The sequence below is a fragment of the Cavia porcellus genome, unplaced genomic scaffold (genome assembly GCF_034190915.1).
Source record: "Cavia porcellus strain 051 isolate PalLab524CR breed Dunkin Hartley unplaced genomic scaffold, mCavPor4.1 scaffold_15, whole genome shotgun sequence".
Classification (NCBI taxonomy): Eukaryota; Metazoa; Chordata; class Mammalia; order Rodentia; family Caviidae; genus Cavia; species Cavia porcellus.
Window position 1 is genome coordinate 70,765,949 of NW_026947498.1, and position 16,274 is coordinate 70,782,222.

Below are 16,274 nucleotides of genomic sequence, written 5' to 3' on the forward strand. Positions count from 1 at the left end.
GCCACTCCGCCCCTCCATTCCAGCTTGCCCAGGGAGCCCCAGGGTGGGCTGCAGGAAGGCGCGAAGCTCAATTCCTCATTACAAGTTGACTTTGCCTCACTGTTGTTGCTGGCAGAATACGTACACCAATGCAGACAAACTCCTAGAAGCAGCGGAACAGTTGGCTCAGACCGGGGAATGTGACCCGGAGGAGATCTACAAGGCAGCTCGACACCTGGAGGTGCGCATACAGGACTTCGTGCGCAGAGTGGAGCAGAGGAAGCTTCTCCTGGACATGTCCGTCTCCTTCCACACACACACCAAAGAGGTAAGGGCAGAAGGGGTAGCTTCCTAGTAAAGTGGTCCAGGGTCCAAGCAGGGTGCTGGGGGGCTGCAAGTTGGTCTTCCCAGATATTGGTGATATTAACAGTTTGCTCCTGGTAACCTGGGTTTAGGACTGTATGAAATGGGGCAAAATTTCATCCCCTTATCTCTAGAGAGGTATGAGACTTTGAAAACAGGTGATTTCTAGGGTTTGCTGGACCATTTAGTATGCAGCCAGAGAAATTTGGGGCTCCCTGGTATAGAAATAATTGCTGCAAGAGAAAATACAAGAGGGTTGCACACCATTTCCCATTTCTCCTTGTTGCTGCTGCCTGTCAGATATCAATTTCACAGAACTTTGGTGAGAGACATTTGTCACCTACAAGGAGCATACAGGGTTCCTAAGTGTGTTGTGTGGTCTTACTTTATTGATTTTTAACCCGGGGATTTGGTCATCTTCCTGAGGTCTGAGGCAGTGGGATTAAAGTTAGGGCTCACCTTACTTGCATGTAGGTGAAAACCAGTTAAGGAAAGAGACTGAGATGCACTACATGCAGGAAGAAGCCAGCTGGGCTTAAGGACCAGCCAAAATCATCCCTGAGCAGAAACAGAGAAGGGGAGGGCAGATTACATTAAGTGGCTGGCAGGGCAGAAGGACCCTCTGGAAAGGAGGAGGGGCCAAGCCTGTGATTGCTTTTCAGCTCTAATTAACAGGGGGTACTCTGAAATTGAGTAAGTGTCCAGGAAGGAGGCCCACTTAGCACCTTCCTCAATAGCACCCTTGGCAGATGAATTCAGTACATGGCTGCGTGCTTGTGTTCCCCCAGGAATTCATTTTAATAGAGTATTAATTAAAGTTTGATTGCTGCCTGGGAAAAAAATTAACCCTACTTAATTATGTTGATTTTTGATATTGGAATCCATTAAGAAGCCTGGCTGTTACTACTTTACAGGCTTTTCTGACACTTCGCAGGAACAGATATGAATCATTGCAGCATCTATCAGAGAAAAACAAGAAAAGATAATCTTTTTAAACTAGGTTTTCCAGACAGATGCAGGCCTGGTGGTGAGCTCCTGGAAGCTGGCTCTGCTCCTCTCCCTGGGACCTGCAGCTGCTCTCTGATGAGTGTCTGCACAGCAAGAGGATTAACTTTAATCCAGGGCTTCCTGCCTTGTTGTCTACTTGCTTGTGGCTTGCTCCATTCTAGTGATGTTCTCAGAAACCAAAGGCATGTGTATCCCCTTTTAATTATGAGCATGAATGAACGGGAGTCGTGCTGTTCACAAGGGCTGGGCTGCTGGCCAGGGGGAGATGAAGAACAAGGTCTCTGTCTGTGAGCATAACACTCCCAAAAGGATGGCGCCAGCTACCAGGAATCCTCTCTGGCTACATGTCTCACCTTCCATATATGTGGCTGGGATTCTGGAATTCTAGTCCAATTGTTGCAAAAAAACTGTATGAATTTACGTGAGTCACTATGTCCCAGATCTGAGTTCCATGGACAAAACAATGCTGCTGGTCTTGATGCCTCTAAGGCCCCTGGTAATTCTACTGTGAACCCAAGATTAATTTCTTTTTTGTCTCTTTCCTTTATTTATTTGATATTAATATAGTAATAAAATAAATCAATAAAATTTAAAAACCAAAAGTAGTATAGACTTATTTATATAGATTGTAACTACTCAGTATATATTAGGTGACTATTTAAAAAATTGGGTACCTGTTATTTGTCAGATACTTAACACATAACATTGCTGTAATCTTCATGATAATTTTATGGATATAGATTTTATTAAATATATTTTCAAATGAGGAATATTTAAGAAACAACTTGTCTATGGTTATAGAGTTTGTCTGCTGAAGTTTCACCCATCTTCCTAAATACAGATTGAACATCCCCAATGTTAAAATACACAATCTAAAGTGATTTTCAAAGAGTTTCAGATTTTTAGAGCATTTTGGATTTCAGATTTCACATTAGGGGTCCTGGACCTCACACTCGTGCTCCTAACTGCGTCCCCTGTTCTGTTCTTGTTTGTTCTGTATCTTCTCCTTTTTCTTTTCTTTTTCCTCTTTACAGGGACTTCATGGAGAGGTAGATCTTGACTGTAAAATGTGAAGTGTTGCTAGGCTTCCTTGGCAATAGGAAGCTAGTAATTCTCTTCTTTAAAAGAAAACAAAGGAGGGGAAAGGTCCATTCCACTGTATCTTTCATCCATTCCAGTTCTTTGGCTTCGACTCTGTGGACAGTGGAAATAAAGGGTGTTGGTGGATAATCATAATCACCTGTAGAAACTTTTCCTTGGCTCTGCTTAGCAGACAGCAGTGGATTATTAGATGACAGAAATAGGCATCCTTTGGTGCTCTAGTGAAAAACTCCTGGGATTTGGTTTTTCCATAGTCTGCTTAACATTTCTCAAGACTTCATACTTTTCAGACTTTGGTAAGTGTGGGTCCTGTCCAGTGGCAGGGCCATTACTATGGACTCTTTCTTCTTGACTTTTTATGAAGCTTGCTGGCTCTTTATTTAAAACAGTACTAGCAGTCAGCTCTGTTGTTCCCTTCACAATGAATAGATGTAAAGGGAAGGAAAAATCTGCTCAGTTTTGGTAAAGTGACCTTGAGTCTTGCTGATAAACATTGTTAAGGATTCTTTCTGCCTGGTTTTGGTGTGGCCGTTCCTTCTTCACTTCATTTGCCTTTTCTTCCTTCCTATAATGATTTGCTGAGTTTTTAGTGCCAGTGTATGATCGAATATTATCATAGGATGTAATTTTTATGAAATAACAGCCCCCTTTATAGGAGATTTCTGAGAATGAATATCTCCATAAATTATTTAATCTAGAGTTTCTGTGACTCCTCGAGCTGAAGTTCATAATTTTATTTTTCCCACTTTCCATATCAGAAGATTTCATCTAATCAGGATCAGAGAAGAAACAGAAGGAAAACGTGAAAAAAGATAACCTCTAGGCTCATTTCTTCTATAAATTAAAGAGTCTGCTTGATCCTGTTGGTCCTGCTCTGTGAATTCTTTGCAACCTTGCAGGTAGAGAGAGTTGGAACCATCTAGTCATTTCATTACAGCATTATTCATTATCTTTAATAATTAGAGACAATTAAATGTTCCACAGTGAGTGATTTGTTAATCAAATCACAGAGCATCTAGGTAGTGAAATATTACAGTTGTTAGAAGTCACCAAAGGTCATTAATGACATGGATGACCTATGCTATACATAAAACCACATATTCAGCTGTGACCACAATTTTCATCATGTGCATAAAATAAAGACTAGAATTAAATGCAGCAATAAGTTAAGAATACTGTGGATCCTATTAAAATGATTTTTAGATTTTACAAATTTTCTTCACTGATATTTTTAAATTATCATCAGGAACAATCCTTAATGTTATCTTTCAGAATCCAAACTGGTTTATTATTCAGGGTGCTGGGTTTAGAATCTGAGCCTTGCTCATGCTAGGCACGTGCTCTACTACTGCACTATATACCTCCAGCCACTCAAGAACAAAACTTCTTACCTGTAGTTAAGAGAACTAGTTGATAAAAGAGAGATGACAAACATGTATTCAGATTGCTCTGTGCTTCCATCCACCGTTAGCACAGATTGTGCTACAGATATTTGAAATGTTCCTTTTTACCTGTGGCCAAAAGGACAACTGGCTTTTCATTGGTCTGGGAGCTAAGGAGGTGTCAGGGAGAAGAGCTGATCAAGTGCTCACTCTCTTTATACAGGAACAAGGCATTTTTGGAATGTGTCATCTGCTTGACAGATTGCCCAGACCAAATTTGCTTTCCTTACTGTGTTTCCATGGAAATGTTACAGTCCCTGAGCTTTCAAAATATCCATTTTTAGATAGTTTTGTAATAAGAATACAAGAGTCAAATTAAAGGATGTAGGCAAATTAACCATCATCAGCTCTTAATTAGACAATTGAATGCCCCCTTTTGTTTATTTCTCACTTTGGAATCCTTCCACCATACCACTTTCTAGCTTATAGGCGTGCGTGTGCGCACGCGTGGACACACACACACACACACACACACACACACCACACCACAAACAGGCACACGTTTCCCCACCTACCTACTCCAGAACCAAAACTAACAAAGTTTTCAAAATGAATGACAGCCTCAAGGGCAAAACTGTTCTCCCTATCCTTTATATCAGTTGCCAGACTGTCATGATATTTATTTAAGAAATAAAAGTGATGTTCAATACCCAAGAAAAACTATCTCTTCAAAACAAGAGAAAGAGTTTACTCTGTAGAAATAGTGCTTCCTTCAGCATCTTTAAGGGTCAGTCAATTGCACCAGCTCAGTGGCAGCCAGCGTGTGCAAATGGAGCAGCCAATCTGCAGGAGAAAATGATGAAATAAAATAACCTCTTTGTAAGCCTCATCCATAAACTCCACTATTTCTGTGAAACTCCTGCTGTCTCCCTTCATTGTTTATCCTCTTTCCTCCTGGTTTTTTTTTAAGCTGTCCTTTTTTTCCTACTGCCTGCTACACAGGCAGAACAGTGGTTTGGGCTGGCTCTTCCTGACCACTACTAGCACTCATCTTAGGGCATTCTACCCTGCTAAGTTTCTAGAAAGTCTTAAGTTGGGACACTTCTTTAGTATGTTAGTGTTTTGCAGCGTAGCCGTGTGTATTCTGAGAGAAAGAATGCACCAAGTATTGACCAAGTAGACATTGCCAAGTAGGAAACTGGGCCCTGAGAGACTGGGCCTCAAGTTCAGGTCCACTGAGACCCAGAAGAGAGAGTCTGGCGGTGCCTGAACACAGGATTCTTTCTGGGGTACCATGTGGGGGACTAACCTGCAGTGCTGACCTGTTATGCTATAGAGAATTGGAAGGTAAAGAGGATTTGATAGGAGAGAAGCCAAAATGGATGACTGCAAGAAAAAGCACATAGGATGTTGCCATGATTTTACCTAATTAGTTCTGGCAATCGTTGGCTTCATGGAAGCTTAAAGCAAGAACTCATTCTGACTAGGTCTCATTGGCTTCCTAATATTATAGGAATTAGTCATAGATTTTTCTCTCTAATCTAGACTCTTGAAAGCAACCTAAACATGCTTTTGAGGATTAAATCAGATGGGCATCTGCAGACCTACAGGACATTCAGATGGTGAGAAAGATGCAGTTTAAGGGATGGGATACTGACTGTGATGTAGCATACTGGTTCTGCCTACTCACAAGACAAAACACCTGCTTCTGGTACAGTATGAAGCCTCACAGGTGCTCATTTGAAATCATAAGCTTGCAGTTTACCTTTCCTCCCACCAAGTGGTGACAGTTGAGATTTCAAGTGGCCCTCTGCTCAAGGTTTCCAGGTTTTAAATGTTACTTTAACTGGTGTCACAATAACTCACAAACTGGTGTTAAACTCTGGATTTGGGATATCTTGGTGTCAAAGTCATACCTATAATTTGTCATTGCCTCTGACTTGGCTGTCAATTTGCTGTCTCCCCACCCACCTGCGGAATAATGTTGAGTTTATCTTTCCTTTCAGCAAGGTGAAAACTACAGTTTTCAAAGTAAATATACACTCACCTTTCCCTCCATCATTTATGAATATACTCAGGAGCAGTAGGCAAAAATGGAGCCTGCTGCAGGCCACTAGAGACCGATTTTCATTCTATAGAGGAGTTCTCAGTAAATGAGTTTTCAGTAATTTAGTTCAGCCTCTCATCATCTCCAGGGTCCATTTTGTTGGAAACAGCATGTTTAACTTCTAACCAGTAATAGTACTCTGGGTGTATTTCACCATCGTGAGTGTCATATGGAAATATCTTATACTTTTTGTCTGTGTGTGGACTGGGCATCAAACTCAGAGAGATACGCTACCACTGAGCTGTAATGATACCTTGGTTCACAAACTTAATTCTTTCCATGACTCTGGATGCAGCCAAATTAACAAGCATTGACTATGCAAGTTTATAAGTTAGCAGCCAGACTTGACAATTTAACAAGATACTGTCTCAAAGAAAGATACTTTTTAAAAAGGGTTGGAAGATGTGTTGCATACATGTACTAACTCACCACAATGAGTGTAATTACATGTAACAAAAACTTGTACTAATAAAACATAATTACATGTACTAATAAAAATATGTACTAATATGTATGGGGATACACTATCCTTGGATATACTATGATTACAATTTGGTTGCAACCAAAATCATGGAAAGAACTTCATGAACTGAGAGACCACTGTCTATCCCCAGCCTTTTACAAAAACTTTGTATTGGTGCATGTTTGTAGTGTAAATGGCTACATTCATCATAATGAATTGGTGCATGTATGTAACACACTTTCCAACACTTTTTAAAATTTTTTATTGCTTTAGACAGAGTCATGTTAAGTTGCCAAGTTTGGCCTTATATTTGCAATCATTTTGTCTCACCTGTCAAAACAGGTGAGATTATAAACTGGGCCATATTACTTGGCTCTATACTTCGACTGAAATTAAGATAACCCTTGCATTAGTGTTCTACTTTCTAATCCATTTAGCAGTCCTGAAAATAGTAAAATTAGTATAGCATAGATTATGTTTAATCTTCATTTGGTTCTTATAAGGCAACATATTCCTTTTTGCATATTTGCAGTATCATGAAAAATTTCTAGGAATCAATGTCTACCTTCTGGGAAACATGCAGCACCTTCTTTTTCTCTCTTCTGAAAGGTAATAGTTTATCATTCCAGTCCCCTGTTCTTTCAAAGGTGGGAGATCTGTTTGCTCTTAGACAACTGTAAATTTCCCAGAATGATAGATGATCCCTGTCCTTAGAGAATACCAACACTAATGGAGTAAACTTGGCGAGGATGGTGACAAATATACATCTGTAAACAACCCAACCTACACTGTGCACAGACCCCAGACACCATAGGTGTGCTGCTGAAGTCCATCTGACCTGCACTGACTGGTGAGAGTACATGGAGTCTCAGCCCAGCGTTGTCACCTTCATTCAGCCCTGGCCTCCCCCACGTGCCCTGAGTGGAGACTCTGCTCTCTCCCCCACAGTTGTGGACATGGATGGAAGACCTCCAGAAGGAGATGCTGGAGGATGTCTGTGCAGACTCTGTGGATGCGGTCCAGGAACTGATCAAGCAGTTCCAGCAACAGCAGACTGCCACCCTGGATGCCACACTCAATGTCATCAAGGAAGGCGAAGACCTTATCCAGCAGCTCAGGTCAGCGCCTCCCTCCCTGGGGGAGCCCACCGAGGCCAGGTCAGCATGGGCAGTGGTTTCCAGTGGGACGTGCCTCGGGCTGGACACGAGATAAGTCATGTCCCAGTCTTCACTCGGCTCCAGCTTGCTTTGTGGTCTTGTGTGAGCTTCAGTTTCTTCATCTGTCAGCACACAAATGCCTGCACCACATGCAACGTGAGTTTAGACTAAAATAGTAAATGAGAAAGCTCTGTGTCTCAGAGCATCATTTATCACTTTAGATGGTATTTGATAATCAGCAAGTAACATAAATGCAAAAAGTAAACTCAGTAAAAATTAGAGTAATTCACTAAAAATCATGACATATTTGACCATGTGGAGAAACAGGCATTTTTAGTGTCTTTGGCATCTGATCTTGGGCTGAACTGTGTGAACTTCAGTGTCCTAGTCTCCTTTGCTGATGATTGGCTTTGGCCTCCTGAGAATATAGAGAATTTGTGGTCTTCCTGTCTCTGTATTATTCACTTAAGATCCTTTTACATTTCCTGCTGCCCAAGAGGAAGAAAAAACCAAATTTCTCTTTCTTTACCTAAGCTTGTACACCTAGACCACTACAGACATAACCCAAACACGCCTAATGAAAATCCTGTCAAAAGCGCCCACAGCACTGCCTCTTTCTGTTGGCAGCCTGCCCCTGCCCCTGTCAGGGCAGGGTCACTGGCTACTCAGATGAAATGTCACAAGGCCTTAGGCAAAACTTCAGCCGCCAGCCACATGCCCAGGTGCTATGTAAATAGGAGTTGATGGTGCTAATGATAGCTGCCCTCAGGGTTTCAGGCCTACCCAGAAATCACTGAGTGCTGGGAGCTCTGCCAGCTGCAGACAGAAATAACTTCTTCAGTGAGTCTCAAACCAATGCTGGGGTCAGAGGGAATTTCTTGAATGGATGGGAGTTCTTTTCCCTCCATATCAGTTGTCCAATTAAATAAACAATGAGAAATTACATTTAGAAGGCTCTGGCATGTTTTCTTTTGGAAATTAATAATTTCTATTCTAAACATGCACATGAGGTATTCCAAATTCTCCTGCTGCATACTAACAAGACAAGCTCTTTCCCTTCTTTTCCCAGTTCATCTTCATGAATATAAAACGCGTGATAGCTTTGTCTGCTTACCTTGAAAACTCCACTGTTATTTACAGATTACAAACAGTGGGCAGTCATTTGGCCTCTCTGGGCCTCAGCTGCTTCCTCTGTGTAATTAAAGGGTTTGCTGTAGGAGCTCTGTCAGCTCTAGAATTTTTGATGTCTTTGTATTCTTTCTTCAAATACTTTTCAGAAGCTTGGCTGGCTTTGCTTTCTATGGACATGGTCCTGTGGAGATGCCAGGTACCATACTTTAAAACTGCCAGCCTTGCACAACGCTGAGGGGCTAACAGCTACTAGGTGATGGCCAAGGCAATGACGTGAGTGTTGCTTGTTTACAAGTTCCACAGCTTTTCATGAGTGGCATAGGTGTGTGACCCAGAGCCACCAGTGATGCTCATTTCTCCACTGGCCTGACTCTAGCTTAGGCTCTCCTCCCTGACATCAAAGCTCATGAAAAAAAGTAAGCAAACAGTGCTTAGTACTGTTGGTGAGATGCGTGTGTGTGCATACACATGCACACACACCACAGAAACACATCTTCTTTAGATCTCCACTGTTGTTCTAACTCTTCACTGGTGCCTAAGGCAGTTTTTGCATTGTCTCTGTGATTCCTAGTGATTGTGGTGGACCTGGGGCCTATAAAACATGGTGGAAATCATTCTCTTCCTTCTGGAAGCTGCATGACAGAAAGTCTGGGAGAAAGAGTCAGAGATTAGTTAGACCCCATCCCATCCCAGAGGAAAGCTGTCAATGAGCATAGAATGAATAATATGAGTACATCTCTTTTTATGATTGAGATTGTCTGTGTGATCATGGGGGTAGGACATCTGGCTCCATGTGAGGAGGTGAATATTGGGAGCTCTCTAAATTACACAGAGAGAGGTACTTGACAAACTGGCCTTATTCTGTCTGCAGGAAAGGACAGTGTGTACTCAGGTGACATTGTTTCTGAGACAAGCATAGTCCCAAAGGACATAACTTTCAAAGCAACTGCTAATAAGATGATTCTAAAGCAGTGGTTTTTCATTTGTCCTCCTGACTTCATAAATTGTATTATAAATAAAGGTAATCACAAGATAATGAATATGCCAGTTCATTTCAAGTTGCAGGGCTCTAGCTTACGCAGGGCCTTATAGACTCTGGACTAAAGTTCCACAGTTCTCTTTATTTCCTAGTTTACCTCTTTGGAGAGCCCAGCACCACCTCATCTCTCTTGGCTCTCCTCTGCAGCACATCCCTGTTCCCTACTGCTTTCGCTTACACTCTGCTAAGTGAATACTGCCCCTTCCCACCTACCTTCCTGTGCTTATTCATTTCTTTAAACTCCAAAATCAAACTCATCTATGCTAACTTTTTGTAGCTGTGATCAAATACCCGAGAAAACAGTGAGGGAAAGCTTTATTTTGGCTTATGATTTCAGAGGTTCTAGTGCACGGTTGACCAGCCCTGTTACTTTTAGGCCTGTGCCAAGGCAGAAACATCATTAAAGAAGGCTGTGCTAGGGAAATCTGCTTAGTTCATGGCAGTCAGGAAGCAGAGAGAAAGGGAAAGATTCTAAAAGAAGGGGTTAGGGACTATATATAGTCCCTGTTCTGTTCTGTTGCCTCTCAATAATGCTATCAAATTGTGTCATCAAAGGGTTAATCCACTAATGAAGTTAGAGCTGTCAAGATCCCATCACTTCCTGGAAGCCTGCCTCTAACACGTGAGATTTCAAGGGGATCAATTTACACCTACACCGTATTATCTTCTCTGAAACCTTTTGTTGACTGTCATAGCATCTTGTAACTTCTTCAAGTCTGAGCCTCTACCTCAATTGCACTTGGCATTTCACTTCTGTCAAGTGTAGTAATTAATACTTATTCAAGCACTACACTCCTGGTCGCAGTTCACACACACTGTCTTGTTTAACAGCAAACTATAAAGTGGACATGGCATGGGTTTACTAAATTCACATAGCAAGTAAGGCATTTGGGGTTCAGAGAGTAAAATCATAGGGCCACTGGTCCGTGTATGTCAGAGTGGAGAAGTAATCCAATTTTGCAGATTCTAGATCCCACACTTTCATAAGTACAGTTTAAAGCTTTTTAAAGATACCAACCCACAACTTTAGCATAGCATTTGAAAGTGGATGACTAATTTCTGCAGCCATTATGTCATCTTACTTTAACAATTCTGTGAGGTAAAACTTAGGTTTTTGTTTTCCATATGCCTTTAATTCGTCTGCCCTTATATGTTTTAATTTATGTATGTGTGTATATTAAAAGCCATATATGTTAGATTGTACATGTGTATAAAACCATTCCATTCATCTAATATTTTATGCTTTCTAAGACCCTTTACCGTAATTTATTTCACTTGATCTCTTTTTCAGTTCTTTCTAGGAATAGTGGACCAGTTAGTCTTAGAAATAAGTATCATGAACCCAAAAAAGAATGCATATATTTTTGGTTCCCCTACTAAGCAGATAGTGACAAACTCACAGGAGGAGTTTGATAAATTTCTGTTGGCTGAATGACTCACCTGATTCACATCCATCTTGCTTAGATGAGGAAAGATCCTTCCTCCTCTGTCCTTTTAACATGCCAAGGTCTTTCCTTTTCTCCTTCTCCCCCCACTCTGCCACAGGGACTCGGCTGTGTCCAACAACAAAACGCCACACAGTAGCTCCATCAGCCACATTGAGTCAGTCCTACAACAGCTGGATGATGCCCAGGTGCAGATGGAGGAGCTGTTCCACGAGCGGAAGATCAAGCTGGACATCTTCCTGCAGTTGCGGATCTTTGAGCAGTACACCATTGAGGTATGGGGAACGGAGAACCAGCAGGAGGAGGGGAGGTGGGAGTGGGCACCATCAAGGACTTCTTGGGCAAGGGTACTGCCACAGTGTGTGGACAGGTGGTAGCCCAAAGGAAGTAGAGGGGATTATGCTTTGCATTTTTAGGGCTCACATAATTCACATTCCACCATGATATATTCCTTCCATTCCTTTTCACCCCCACTGCTAAATAGAGCTCCTCTGTTTTACTCTCTGCCAATGAATTACTTAATTGAAAATTTTTTGTTGCTGTTCATAGATTCTTAGTTGGTACTTTAGCTACTGAAAGACCATAAAGTTGGCAGTTGACTAAATCAGAATCATTGAATTTCATAGCTTATTGAGTGGGAAGGTGTTAAAATTAGGCAGTCTCCTTAGCTCATGCAGATAAGGCATTAGATGAAGTCACACAGCAGCCAAGAAGTCAGGAGCTGCAGGAAGGCAGACCCCTATCTTGGTTCAGACTCTGCCTGTTAGGAAAGTAAGTTTGCTGAGGCATTTGCTTGTTCATCTCACAGACTCCTCTGTTCGATTTTGGAAGGTCACAACCACCCCACCAGTGACACCGTAACTTAGGCAGCTTTGTAATGCAGAAGAGCAAATGTGGGGACATAGTGTGAGGACCTGATAAAATAGCTAGATGCAACTAGTGATTTGACTCTGAATCCTCTGATGCAGACGATGACATCCAAGTTTTGAAGAGATCTTGTTCCCCGTCTGGCGGGAGGTAGAAAGCTGGGGAAGATCCTGCATCTAATCTTAAATACAAATGCAAATTCTGCCACACCTATGGAAACACTCTGCCTCAAGTCAGATTGTCAGAAGTTATTTTTGATGGTGATGAAATTATTTTCAAATACCAGCTCTGCTTCACTGTGGGATGAAGAACAAACTCCTAGAGGAGCTTCAGAGTGTGAAATTATGGTTTCTGTAATAAAAGCCATGTCAGAACTGACATAAGCCAGGGTGGCCTCCGGCTTACAGGACCTAATGGAAGGCATTTCCTGCACATACTCCAAATTCCTAAGGATTAGTACATGCCAGAGCAGGGCAGCTATTCTGATGTCTGGGGGAACCTAAGCATGACTCCTTAGCTTATTACTAATGGCTGAGATGGGCCAATTAATTTAAAAATTAGAGCAGTGCATAAGCTACTGCACCCATCTGTTTTTATTCAACAACAACAATATATTTGGCTTACACACTATAAACTGGGGTGAGATTAGAGGACACTCTCATGTAAAGTGAAACATCCCAAATTTGTTAGACAGGTTTTCAAAACCAGGGTTATGGTTACATTCCTGATGTGTCTTCATGGATGCTAAACAGTGGGACTCAGTGGACCATGGTGTCTTCTAAAAGCCAGCACTGAGGCTCATCCTCCACTTATGAAGGACATTTTATATGAGCTAGTCACGATGGCAGAAAATCTTTACCAAATAGTAACGTTGACCACCACCTTCCCCATCCCGGATGCTTTCTTGCATGTTTAAGTTTTCTACAATTAGAATGATCATTAAGAAATAACAAGTATGTTTGGAAGCAAACATAGGCCAGGGCCATCCAAACTCTATGATTGTGCACCTTCTCAATTGCATACTTTTGATGTTCTGTCACTGGCTGATCATCTCAAGATTCCATATCCCTCTTTGTAAAAGCTTAGCTTTTTCATTAGCAATTGTGATGCCAGATATGCAATGTCCCTGATAATTTCCAATTATTTTTTCCTCAGTTTCTTGACAGCTATGATTAGATTGTCACTTTTCCCTTAACACCATAATGCAGTTGACAGAGAGTTCAAAGTTTCCCTTTGCTTTTGTGATTAGTATTATCTTCAAACGGCAGTTTCTTTACAGGAACCTCGGTAAGCCATGTCGTTTTGTACAGGTTAGTTTATCTTAAACTAGATAATAGATAAATCCATTTAAGAGAAACAGGAAAAGAACAATAATTTCAAATATGCAAACAGCAATGAAAAAATAAGGCACAATCTTATTTTGGCATTCCTGACTTCCCTGAGGAGCCTTCTCCTACAACACACAGCACAAAGCCATCTGCTATGTGGTCAGAGTGCGACTCTGATACACTTAACTAGTGAAAGTCTAAGGAAATTCATGTGTTTTTCATTAAATGTGTGCAAATGATACATATACATATGTGTATTTATGTAGAAGACATTTTCCTATTAGTAGTTAATCATGGGTATCCCTTGAAGTGGGCATATTCATGTTGGAGAGTTCTAGAAATGACAGCAAGAAAAATAGTTTAAACAAAGGACTTTATGAAAATATAGGCCACATTTACAGTCTTAACAAATCATAATCTCAGGCAAAATTTTTTCAGTGCAACTGAGATTTATCTGAGTACTTGAATAAAGAGCAAAATAGGCAACTCTTAAATTGTAGGGTTTACGTTCTGATACACTGGGGCCAGGCTGAGCTTTGGAAAATCCTAGTTCAAGGGGGAAACTTCTGTTAAGAAAGGAAAAGTTGACTTTGACTTCCTCGTGGTTCACCAGTTGTTTGCATGCAGAGGACCTTAGCATTTTGTATTAAACAGTGATTATTCAGTCTGTTTTTCACCTGCACAGAAATTCAACTCAGTAAACATTTCGTAGGTACCTGCCATGTATGAAAAACTATGCTGGCATTGAAAATATAGTAGTCCTTGGCGTTAGCGGGTTAGTTGAGAAGAAGCTCAGAAACAGTCATCAGCATCAAGCACTGGGATAATTCTGTGACAGGGAGCCTTACCATGAGGTAGGAATACTGGGTGTTGGCCTTGTCAGAATGCCTGTGAAGGCTTCTAGTGAGATATACTGGAGAGGCTTGATGGCATCCCAGAGCATCCCATTGAGCCTCTAGCAAAATATGTCCAGACTCTAGAAGCATGGGCTGGCAAGAGGGGAGAAGAAGCAGAATTTCATTATGGTGTTGAACCAAAATCTCTACCATTTTATACTTTTGTCCTTGTTCTTTTTCTAAAGAAAAGCAAACAATAGTAACAACAAAACAAGACAAATTTGCTCTCTTTTATTTAGAAGCCTTGAAAACATTTGAAAATGTTTGATCTCTTTTCCTTTATCTTTAAAATCATGATAATATGAGCTATTACTTCTGCAGTCTCTTCTAACTCTAAACCTGCCCAAGTCCCTTCTCTGTGGTGCATGTCTCCAGTTTATTCACTTCTGTCTGTGTATGGCGTGGTGTCCCGATACCGACTCTGAACACCCTCCCTGAAGGGACTCCAGCCGTGCCCACCTCCTGTGCATACACCTTGGCTGAGTCCTTTTCAGAACTCTGGCATCTTCCAGAGCAGCCTGTTTAGCGAATTTATATGCTACCTCGTTAGTCTGATGATGGTTGAAAAACTCCTGTTTTTGTTTTTGTTCCAGAATTAGTGCTTCTAAGATCCCGGACTTTTAAAAAACTCAAATGGAAGCTTTTATATTTTTCCCCTTACATGTTCACATTTTTTTTCATGTTTCTTCAGTCTTTGCAAGTAAATTTAAATTAATTACCACTACCAAGGTTGTGGCCATTTGAAATGTCGTCCAGGTCAGCAGGACCCTTCGGTGCTTCAGTGGACATTGTCCTCCCATGGCAGAGCCATTAGGCTGCACAACCACTTTTGGCTGTGGGCCATTTAAGGGCCCCGTCACCTTATCCAGGTCATAGCTCTGCTTCTAGTTGTATTGTGAGACTCTCAGAGACGGGCTGTTCTCCATGTTTGTAATATCTAACACCCACCTATGAGTATATCAAGAAAGAACTATATCAAGAAAGAAAAGAAAATTCATTCAAGAACGTCTCTGTGGGTTCTTCTTAGAGATCACTGTAGTGTTTTCTAAATGTACATTGGATCCTTTGGGAAGAAAATAGAAAAGAAATTCAATGAAAGTAAGTCAAATTCTTTGGAAAATTTTAATGCAGTAGTATCTTCTAAGGATGTTCGTTTGTTTGTTTTTTGGTCAAATTGATTTCAGAATCATTGGGAAGTTCTCCCTACCATCTTTCTTTTTAAAAAAGGAGTATTCATATAGTTTGACATGTCACCAATTTTCAGTAAATGATCAAAGATCTGTGATAGAAACGTTCAGGCTCTATAATGGGCAGGGTTGGAGATGCAGACCTGAACTCAGGTAATATCATCAACAGTCAATGCTATGTGCTCCTCCTTTCTGGTAAGGATGCAGTAGAGGGGAGTAGGTGTAAACTCCAAGATTAGGGCTTAGGGAAGACAAAAAACTATTTTGACACTCAAGAATTACTAGGTACTAGAATCAGTGAGCAATGTGTGTTGGAGGAGCTCTTCAACAAAACAGAGATTGTTTGAAAACAGAATAGAGTTCCATAAGTTTCAAAGTGGTAAGAGGCAATGATATAGACAGAATTCCTACTCAGGATCCCTTTCAATCCTATTAACATTAAGTCATGATGGTATCAAAGGCTGCAGATTTAATCATATTGATGGTGAACAAAAACCCCCACAAAATTAACCACCCAGCTCTCCAGGTGATCCAACTGGAATAGAAAGTAGGTAATTAAACATTGGAACTGATCAATTACAACATTTTGCAATAGGTTCTTATATTATTTTACCACAAATTAAAAACAACTGGAGTGGATTTCTTTAAAATTGAGTCCCACTGTTTTTCCAGAAAATTCTTGCAGTAACCCCAGAGGTCTTTATATAGCTGTTTAAATAAATGTTTTAGCCCTCATACAGACTGTGAATATACTGCATTTCTGAAACAGAGGAAAGTGCTATCATTAAGATAATCTGTATTGGAACTCACTAATCTAGGAT

General features: G+C 40.9%; 1 protein-coding gene across 4 annotated transcripts in view; it reads left to right on the forward strand.

Annotated features, from left to right (window-relative positions):
* Kalrn (kalirin RhoGEF kinase) overlaps positions 1 to 16,274 on the forward strand; it is a 581,802-nt gene that overhangs the window by 275,146 nt on the left and 290,382 nt on the right. For all 4 annotated transcript variants that reach the window (XM_063225109.1, XM_023562599.2, XM_063225110.1 and 1 more), the window contains exons 11-13: positions 116 to 307; positions 7,352 to 7,560; positions 11,276 to 11,450. In XM_063225109.1, the coding sequence (XP_063081179.1) occupies positions 116 to 307; positions 7,352 to 7,560; positions 11,276 to 11,450 (576 nt within the window). The remainder of the gene's footprint in view (positions 1 to 115; positions 308 to 7,351; positions 7,561 to 11,275; positions 11,451 to 16,274) is intronic.